We start from the raw sequence: 11022 nt of genomic DNA, 5'->3' as shown, positions 1-11022 counted from the left end.
GCTCACCTGTCCTTGACTGTGCTCACCTGTCCTTGACTATGCTCACCTGTCCTTGACTATGCTCACCTGTCCTTGACTATGCTCACCTGTCCTTGGCGTATGTGTATGGTCCTAGGGTGGGGTGGTTAACTTGAGAACAGTACACAATGCTGGTGTTGTCAGTACTGGTTTTGAGGATTTGCTGTTCTGAATATACATCTTGGATTTTAGAAATTATTTTTAATCACTTCATAAATATGTGAGACCATTCTTTAAGCCTAAAGATCCTGATGGTACGTGTAAAGCAGCTTTGCAGGGGAACTGCTAAATTGAAAATAGTTTCAAATTTGAGCTTAAACTCTAAAGATGCATAAGGCCCTAGAACTGAAAGTTAAGTATTACACGAGGAGTAGACGTCAATCATGTAGAAGCTTTCAATGTGGGTGAAAAGGTCACTCCTGTTGTCTGTCCTAGGACGTGTCCGGAAAGCTTGTTCTTAAGATAGGTAGAATTCGTATACATGATTAAGGAAGCAGGAAGGCGGGGTTAGGACAAGAGAACAGCATAGAGGAGCAAGGAGTGAGGCAATAAGGTTCATTTGTAGATTTGGGAGGAGGAGACATTGTAAAGAATTTGTCTAAATACTACAAACCTCTCAAAGGGTAGTCCTCTCTGTGGGTGGAGTCAGTGGTGAAAGATAAGGTATGTGTTAGGATCATTTTGGCGGTGGGTGCTGGATTAGTTGAACTGGAGAGGAGAGGTGCTAAAAAAGTTATTGATTGTCTTGTGCAGGGATCAGGGCCAGCAGTGAAAATGGAGGGAGTGTTGAGATAGGAGCAGCGGGGTTGATTGAGCGGAGCGGCGGGCTATATTCCTGGCACCCGGCCGCCCGCATGGCTAGCTTTATTTATACCCGAAATAATTACACCGAAACTGTATTCTTTTAAACATTGCTTGACCCATTAGTTTCAGCCTCTTATTGGCTAGCTCTTACATATTGATCTAACCCATTTTTAATAATCTGTGTAGCCCATGAGCTGGCTTACCAGGAAAGATCTTAACCTGCGTCTGCCTGGAAAAATCCCTGTGTTGTAGAATATTAAAGTGTGTTATTTTTAAAAAATTTTTTCTGTAGCTTTCAGTATTCAATAATTTATTTTATGTGCATTGGCATTTTGCCTGCATGTGTGTGTGTGTGTGTGAGAGTTATATCCCTTGCATTTGGGGTTTCAGACAGCCATGAGCTGCCACGTGGATGCTGGGAATTGAACCCAGGTCCTCTGGAAGAGCAGCCAGTGCTCGTAACCACCGAGCTATCACTCCAGCCCCTAAAGTATGTGACTTTTGTTTATCCTCTGGAACATCTGTTTTTTGATGCAAAGATGTGTTTAATTAAATAAAATTCACCTGTGGTCTGGAGCCTGCGTCAGCATGTAGCTGACAGGAAGTAGTAGGGAGGTGGAGAAGGAGGGGCGAGAAAAGGCAGGAAGACTTCTTGGCAGAGGCTAGGAGGAGAGCTTGGGTGAGCTGCTTGCTATTCAGCTGCCCTGGGAAGCAGGGTTCAACCTCAACCTTTGAATCTTGAGTTCTTTAGCAGGACAGAGATCTAGATAAGTTCTCTTCGCAGCCTTGAAAGAGTCAGTGCCCGAGGGAACAGAATTTTTTCAGGCTCTTGTGGCCTAGGTAGTGGTGGAGTTGCAGTTGCTGACCAGGATAGCTGTTGCTTAAAAGGCAGCAACCATTAAAAAAGAGGACTATTGCCACCCCACATTGGGGTGATCTTTTACTCTTTTGACTTTTTGAGGGGCCTGCCACCCAGATCTGAAATAAATCACATGGAGGCTTATTATTACTTATGAATGCCTGGCCTTAACTTGGCTTGTTTCTCACCAGTTTTTCTCTTCTTAAGTTATCCTGCCTACCTTTTGCCTCTGGGCTTTTACCTTACTCTGTTTCTGTATGCCTTCCTTAACTTCTTTTTCCATGGCTGGCTTTGTAGCTGGATGACTGACCCCTGATGTCTTCCTCTCCTTGTTCTCTGGCTCCTCTTTCTCCTGTTTCTCTTTCTATCTATCCTCTCTGCCTGCCAGTCCCTCCTATCCTTGCTCCTGCCTCACTATTGGCCGTTCACCTCTTTATTGGACCATCAGGTGCTTTAGACAGGCACAGTACCACAGCTTCACAGAGCTAAAGAAATGCAGGGCCAACAGAAGTCACACACCTGAGAATAACAGTCTCCAGCACTCTGGGAAGAAAGGGTGGCAGAAGTCAGTCATTGAGCATGGAAAATGTCTGAGAGGGATACAAAGAAGAAAGATACATCTGGAGGGGAGCGATTCTGGAAGATAGGTCATGTTTCAAGTGATACCTACAGAATCCCAATGAACGTGTTTCATCGTAGACATGTTGAGAGCCATGTGATCAGAGTGAGTGTGCTTCCCCATAAGCTGGGACCAGCGTCTTAATAGCTATCATCTGGACATTTCTCCAACTGTTTATGCCATCAGACTATACTATATGGGTGTTCAAAATTCCTTGTTAGTGAAGGATGCTTGGAGACACACTATGCCTAAAACAAATCTACGACTTAGTGATCTTGGATTCTAGTCCTGTGTCAGAAGCAAGGAGCCTTTTCTAGAACATTTGCCTTCTATATGGACTGTTTTCCTCATCTAGTCAATTAAAGTATCTTCTAGCTTCAAAGTATGTGGATTCCCTGGGGATTGGGAGGCTTTATGATTTTGCAAGTCCTGCTAATTTGGAACATGAGACTATTGGTTTCTATTCCATATCAGTTTACCACAAACTTGGCAGCTTAACAACAAAATGGATTGTTTTATATTCCAGTATATTAGAAATACAATATGGGTCTTGTTGAGCTAAAGCTAAAGGCTATGTGACTCAGGAAGAATGTCTACTGCTTTGCTCTTTTTAACTTCAAGAGGATTTTCACATTTCTTGGATCGTGGCCCTTCCTTCCTCTTCAAGCCAATGTTGGTATACCTTCTCATTTTAAATTACATCATTTGGACCTTATCTACCGAATCCCTCTTCTACTTATTTTTTAAAAAGAATTTCATATGTAGTATTGTATTTTCATCATTTGCACCTTCTCTCTTGCCTCCCTTCAACTCCATCTCTTCCCATATCTCCTCTACTCCCCAAATTCACATCTTAATTATTATTGCTAGATTTATCTGTCATCTATCTATCTATCTATCTACCTACCTACCTACCTACCTACCTACCTACCTACCTACCTATCATCTACTATTCATTTATCTATCATTGTCTGTCTTTTCACATGAGCTCATGGGCTCATGTGTGTGTGAGCACAAGCACACACAAAACCTACTAAGACGGACATGTGTTTAGAGCTGGCCACTTGTGATTGAATAACCCACATTTAGCTTGGCACTTATTTTATAATTGGATATGTCAATAGGCTTGGAATTCCTAAAGTTAAATGTGGCAGTGATTATCACCAACCATGTTGAAAGGGTAAGTATAACCAGCGCTACCACTTAACGAACATAGAACTTAAGTGGAAAACTAACTTTTTCTAAAATAGGAAGATGTTATAATTGTTTTTATTTGCTTTAGGAAATATGCTTCCCCTTATACATATTGAGAACTGGAACACTAGATATCATTATAACATTTCACTCTTCTGCTAAAATGATTTCCTTTCAAAATAAAATCATGTCTAATCATAAACTTTTCTCTGATTTTGATTTGGCAAAACACTGTTTTGTTTTGTGTTTTATTTTTTATTTTTTAAATTATTTTTCATACAATGTATTTTGATGTTTTATCTTTCCCTTCATCTCCTCCAGGAGCCTCTTCACATCCCAATCTACTCAACTTCATGTTCTTTCTCTCTCAAATACAAACAAACAAAAATTAAAACAACCAAACGACAACTAAGAAAAAATTCAAAACAAAACAAACAAAATGAAACAAAAATTTCACTAGGAAACCATGGAATTTGTTTTGTGTTGGCCAACTACTCTTGGGCATGGGGCCTTCCCTGGTTTGTGGTTGATACACCCAGTGACACTCCATTAGAGAAAATGGATTTTCTCTTTCCCAGTGGGTATCAATTACATAAGGTTCTTGGTTAGCAGAAGGAACCAGTGTCTTTTTCTCATGTCAGTTTTAGTAATCCATCTAGCTTAAACCCATACAGGTCTTAGGCTTGCTCTCATAGTCTCTGTGAGTTCATCTGTGCACAAATCCTGTTGTTCTGGAAGACATTGTTTCCTTGCAGTGTCTCAGAAAAGGGTTGAGTGAAACACTGATATTCGGGTATATCAATATGTTATTAGTAATCACTTTATTGCTATGTTCCTTTAGTGCAATAATAGCAGTTTAGTGCAATAATAGAATTTTCACTAGGCCCATCTAGTCTTAAGTTCTTGACCATTTCAGCAGTGTCAGGTATGGTTGCCCTCCAAACATTCATTCTACTATTATACTAATATATCTTCTAGGTAGGTCACTGTTGTAGGTCGCGTGTTTTACAAGGTAAAATGGAAGACTGCCTTTGTCCTCTGGTAGTATGCTGAATTACTGCTAGCACCATGAATGCTATGCAGTGGGCAGGGGAATCTTCTAGTTAGACACCAGAGCTAATTCTTCAATGACATAAGTACGTGTTGGCTTCAGTAATAGGGTCTTATCATTAGGTTGTGAAAGGAAACAATATCCTTGGAAATAGCCTGTAATATTTGCAGGATCCTGGGACCCCTTTAGCCGATGACTCAACAGATGTGTAACCTATTCCTGCCACTGGAGGTTTTACTTGGTGACATACATTATCTAGTTGGAGTATCGACTCCATTGTATGGTAACATTTTGTGTTTTAATTTTTATCAGCTATCCACCAGAGTGATAATTATTTTTGACAGAGTCACGAGGTTTCTTAATTTACATTTGTGAAGAGAGGTGCTTTCTGGGAAGGAGTGCCATTGTTCTTCTGTAATGTGGTCACTTCAGATGGCGTATGTCAGACCAGTAGAAATAGCTGCTGGGATGCTGCAAATAGAGATAAGAATTTAGATGAGCATTCTTTGGAAGCACGTGGATCACGTCAATATTTCATAAAACAGTATAGAAGATGGTGATTCTATACAAAAATTGCAATACCAAGAAATTATGTCAACTCATTTTTCTCATATAATTTCCAGAAACCAGTTCATATCCCTGAGAAGTATTGTGCCACGAATAGAAATTACCAGAGAATAATAAGCAGCGAAGTTCACATTATAACTGACAATGGCATTTTCACCATGAATGTGTAAACAATCCATTTTATTGTAAATAAATAAACAATAAATGATCATTCCCCTGAGAAGGGGTAAAGAAAGTTTGCATTCCTGCTTTTGGCAAAAGCCAACCCAAACTCTTCCCAGGCAGTTTCTTAATGACATGAGGGACATGGCAAAAAAACCACAGTGGAATAGGAAATACCATTAGGAGTTTCTATTATAAACTTTTTATTTCACAGAGAAAGTCGAACAAAGTACTTTAGTTAGTCTCACAGTATAGCGTCCTTGATTTATGTTGTCTCTCCGACAATCTCTTGGTTTATGGATCTCTTAATTATTTTGGCATATCAAATAAGTGCTGATTAAAATAGATGCGTTATGGTTTATTTTTAATATATTATAATGGAGCAGAAAATAACTGTTTCCTTTAGACTAGAGGCTCATCTAGTTTATGAAAGCCACATTAGTTTTGATTTTTGCCGTTAGATTTCACACCATCATTTCATCATTTAGCTAACACAATCTAAAGTGATATTATCTCATCCTAGAGTAGACCTAAAATCTTCTATACAGCTAATATTACAAAAGCCGCAACAGGAATCCTTTTCATTTCTAGTCTTGTATATTTAGTATCAATAGCACATAATTCAATATTTTATGATTCATTTATTGCTTTCCTTGTTTTGTTTCTCAGATACACTAAGGACATTTTAAGTTTTAGATATGTCCTTTGTCTACCCTGCAGGTAACCACATACTAAGTAATTCTTCTGAAACCAGACCACCTTTCCTTTAGGCTGCAAACTCTTGCTTATTACGCAGCCTGTTGTGGTTGTTCCTTTCTCTATGTTCTTATAGAACTTACTACTTGGCTTCGTCATATGTTTCTAGTTATTTTGTGTCTCTTTATTTCTTATCTTTCCAACCAATTCCCAAGAAAATTCTTGGAGACAGAGATTATTCCCTACATATTTTTATATTCCTGGCACTGTGCCTAGTGTCATGTAAATTTTAGATTACTTATAATTTATCTGTATTCTTGGTTGCAAGTTACAGAAACAAAGTTCACATATTAATTCAAGTAGTAAAGAGTGGGTCTGGCTGAATATAATATTTACCTATGACTAGATCAGAACCCCAAATTTGTCATCTATTGATTATTATCTGTCCCTTTCTAGTTATTACTTTTGCTTGTTCTTCATCTTGTCTTTGTTATCATGTAGGAACTTCCTAAACAGTGCCCTTTGGAAGAGGGCGTGCTACTTTTTCAGTGGTCCCAAAGCCCAGAGTTGACATTCTCTGGTATTACTGACTAGTTCTGTGCTGTGTGCTTATAGACTGATCACATTATCAGAAGGTTGAGCTGTGACTGAGCCAGCCAGTGGAATGGACGGCTCTCTCCCAGTCGATGCCGCAAGGTTGGAGAAGGAGGGACAAATGGTTCCAAGAAGTAAACGAGTTCTTTTCCATCCATGTGAGCAATAAGCCCCAGAAAGGCAAAACAGAGATGCTTACCAGGGCGTCCACGGAATGCCTGCTCATTGATTAGCATGTGGGAAACCTTTAGCTTTCTGCATCCGGAATACTATATGGGCAGGATAGCACTTCACAGTCACGGTGAGGCTGGGCAATGGGATGACCTTTGCCTTCAGTTTCCCACCCAGACATTGCCAGCATTAGAAGGCTGTTACTCTCAGAGTGGATGGTAAATTTTCAAACATCTAAATAGGATTTCAACGTATTCTGGTGAAAGAGTGAACACAATAGCCATCTCATCTCTCCTGTGGTTTGGGATGATGTCGGCCAGAGGATTTTATGATGAAAGTGAGTAGGATCAACCAATTAAATCTCATGCCATTTACCTCTGCTTTGGGTTTCTTCAGTGAGAGCTGTGTTGAGTCTGGAGGATTTGTTCTCTCCCCTTTTGGTCATGATAGAGTCATACGAGGCCTTGCCGAGGTCGAGGCTGGGATTAAGATATGTACACTAAGTTGGCAGGCAGTTTTTAACTACCTGTTTTGTGCATGGAGAAATAAGATGAGAAATACTTGAAGGTCCCTTAATTCATGTGTTGAATAGTTTGATTAAAACTCAGCCCATGCTGATCTTAAAGAACATTACAGAAAATGAACAAATAAATTTAGAATTTTCATATAGCAAGTGCATGCAAGACAGGCAGAATCAAGACGCTATTTAGTAAATACTTGCTGGTTAAAACTCCTTTCTCATGTAGAGTGTAAGGTTTTATTGGCATCTCTAGCACTGTATGGTCAGATTATAGATTATGTATTAGTGTTTTGGTAAAAGCACAAATAAAGTTTTATCATTTAGATTTTGTTTAGTGTTAAATATGCCTTTGTCAGAGGGTTACTCTTGTTTATGTGTGATAGAAGAACAGTTTCCTGTAAATAGAACAGCATGTCATTTAGAAGTCAGTGTTTTGAAACTTCTGATAAAATGAATATTTTACTCAAAAATAGTAGACCAACCAGGCTCTCTGATACCGGCCTGTAATCCTGGAATTTAGGAGGTAGATGCAGTAGAACCAGGAGAGCAAGGGCGTTACTCATCTTTCTCAAACACTAAGTGAAATAACCCTACCCCTAACCATACTTCTTGGGAATATCTTAATTTGACTGTCCATCTTTCTTTTCAGAACTGGAAGATAAGCAGGAACCTACATCTGATACCTCTGCGGATATTGCTTTGTTCCTACCAATGCTTCGACCGGCGTGGTCCTAATCTCTTTGGAATTGCTCAAGAGTAGAGCAGTTGAGATATTCCTTCACAGCCTCAAGGGCAGCTCGTGTTTCACTGCTAATGCCATTCTCAATCTGCTCCCTTCCAAGCCATGAAACAAAGGAAGATGAGTTGTTAAACTCACACTATAAGCACTGCAGTTGGCCTCTAGGATGGCTCTGTTTCTAGATGTTTCTATTGGCTTAGAACAAACTTCAAAGTGGGGAAAATTAATCTGCATGGCACCCGAATGTTGACCTTTCCCATACCTTTATGAGTTCCACTTCTCTTTTCTAGAAAATTCTGAGAGAATTTAATGGAGAGGCTTGTTTCATTGATGAGCCTTTTGCAGTTGAAAGAGAAGTACTCATTACGGTGAAGTAGCTATACTGTATTTGTAGGATTTCATTTGAGCCACTAATATCGTTGATATGATCTAGAATCTTCGTTCACCTTAAAAATGAGTAGAAGGATAGAACGTCAAGGTTAGTGACTCCTAACACAATTACTGTCTGCAGAGTTTGATTTTTTTAGTTTTATTTTATTTTTAAGTTTTTGGTCGGGAGACACTTATCTGTGCAAGGAAAATTGCTGCAATGAGAATTTGGTTCATTTCCTGTGAGGAAAAAGGGAAAACTAGGAAAAGAAGTTATGAAAATATATGTTACATTTTGCCTAGATCAGTGGTTCTTAAAGTATGATTTTCACTCAACACCACCCAGCAAATTATCTGGTGCTGTTCTCAGACCACTGAACCGGAAGCTGTGAGGATTGCCAGGTCGTTCCTGTGGCCATCGCCTTCTGTCTGTGTGTTTGACTTTGAGAACCACAAATGAGTGGACTTTATAGGAAACCTAATCATAATTTTATGCTTAAATTCCCTTAAAAATCACATTATTTTATGTACCTATTTCACCTGCCAGAGGGCAGAGTGGAGCCTCTTCCGCTCTTATCCTTATCCTATGCCACTTCTTTGTGAGGCCGTCCTAAGTTCAGTTCAGGCCCACTCCTTTGTGCATCCAAGTCACCTCTGGTATAATTGGCAAGTGAGATTCATGGAGCACAGCAAAAGCTCTCAGATCCAAAGAACAAGTCCCAGGTTCCACACAAACGAAGTTACATCAAGGTAAGATCGAAAATGCTCGATTAAATAAGAATGTACCTTAAACAAAAATAAACTGGGCACAACACAGGGCTCACTAAACACGAGTCACCAGAAACACAATATATATGCTTATTGAGAGAAAAAAAATCACTCAGCAAACTGTATTTGATTAGGGAAGTACTTTTTACCCAGTTTAGACTGTTTATACATGGTCTGTTTATCATTCCAGTCCTATGACTTCAGCCATAACTCTTCATCTTGGTGTCTACCCACCCATCTATACTGTTTATTCAACAAACGGTTCGGGTATTTTCTTGAGGTTCAGGTGCCACACGGGTGGGCGTGGGCCCACCCTTTCTACCCCTGCTGTTGTGTTTAATTCATATGTGAAGTCACTACAGCCGTGCCTCTCCTCACCGTTCCACAGCGTCTGTCCTTATCGGGGGAGTGCCGACTTCCTCTGGTCCCCCCTGCTTCTCCCAGAGGCTGTTGTTCCTGCAGAGTTAGGCTCCACTAAGCACCTGTCTCCCTGGAATTACAGCCTTAAACTAATCCTTCTTCCCCACTCATTTAATTAAATTATTTTCTGTGCTTTTCATTAAAAACCGGTGTTCTGTGAAATTCTTGGTCAGGTTTCAGTCTCTTCTCTCCAAGCACCTTTTGTTTAATGAATGAGTCCACCCACTCCTACTCAATCAGTTGCTTTCCCTCACCGCCAACAGGGCCGTCAGTGACTCTTTCTCTTTACCTTTGACCTGTATTTCCAAGTCCTTTAGTTCCAACATACCTAAGAAGAGCAGAAGTTCTTCTATACAGACTGTTCTTTTTCTATTTATTTATTGATTAAATGGATATTTGCTAAGGGACACTATCTACCAGGCCCTGTAGTTCTGTGTTCTAAATCTGTGACAGTGGACAAGACCATTATCTCTGCCCTCACAGAGATGTCTGTCTAATAGAGGCAAACGAGAAATAATTTGCAAACAATATGATAAATAAAATAGGATTTGGAAGATAGACAACGATGAGAATAACATTTACATGGGAATATTTATCATTGATCTGAAAGGAGTAAAGCAGAGAGCCCTAGAGACATCATAAGGGACAAACGGTTGAGAATATGGAAGGCTAACAGCCCTGCCCAGAATCTACTGGAAATCAACAAATAATGATATCATTGTTCTGACATCATATTTATGACATCATGGTTCTAATATAGAGCTATGCAGTGCTAATGGATGCATAATTATCAATTGTCACTATGGGAACAACACTGGGGAAGGATGCACCTGTGCCTGTTTTATGGGCCACCCAAGGCTCTGAACCACTAATTAAATCAGGAACTTCTTACTCCCCATGGGCCAGATGCATACAAGGGTGATGTGTCTTCTTGACAATTGTAATACATCAGAAGTGCTGTGGGGATTTGAAACACCGCAAAATGTTCTTATTTTCTAACATTTATGGCCAGGCTGTATCTAAAGTTGAAGTAACTAGAACATTAAAATTTTACAAATTATTTGGATTCTTTTCTCCCCTTTATCTCTCTCATGGATAATCTCTAGGATTTCCATTTTCACTTGAATTTACCTCAGAAGGAGAATAAAAATGAGAAGGAAGTCTCTCTCATTGCTTGTTATAAGTCCTATCACCTGTGTTTTGGGAAAGTAGCTTCAAACAGAAGTCTATTGTGTAGAGTCATTAATGAATTGTGTCGATTTCTCTAGTGACTAGAAGGAATTCAATACCACCTCTGATTCCTATTTTGCATATATATATGTATATATATATATAATTTGTATATATAACTAGACATGAATTTTCTCTACTTAACTGGTCAGTCCTGTCCTTTCTGTCTTTTGCTTCCTTGTACTAGCCCTCTGTCTTCTCCCCTTCCTCCTTCCTTTCATCTCTCCTTCCTTTGAGACAG

At 39.5% G+C, this 11022-nt stretch overlaps 1 protein-coding gene across 1 annotated transcript in view; it reads left to right on the top strand.

Moving 5' to 3' along the window:
- Lrrc69 (leucine rich repeat containing 69) overlaps positions 1 to 8238 on the top strand; it is a 69958-nt gene extending 61720 nt beyond the window's left edge. The window contains exon 8 of the mRNA XM_005362329.2: positions 7905 to 8238. Coding sequence (XP_005362386.1) covers positions 7905 to 8015 — 111 coding nt within the window. The 3' untranslated portion in view covers positions 8016 to 8238. The remainder of the gene's footprint in view (positions 1 to 7904) is intronic.
- Positions 8239 to 11022: the final 2784 nt, after the last annotated feature.

The sequence above is a fragment of the Microtus ochrogaster genome, linkage group LG5 (genome assembly GCF_000317375.1).
Source record: "Microtus ochrogaster isolate Prairie Vole_2 linkage group LG5, MicOch1.0, whole genome shotgun sequence".
NCBI lineage: Eukaryota > Metazoa > Chordata > Mammalia > Rodentia > Cricetidae > Microtus > Microtus ochrogaster.
The sequence above is the reverse complement of the archived record's forward strand: the minus strand, read 5'-3'. Positions and strand labels throughout refer to the sequence as shown.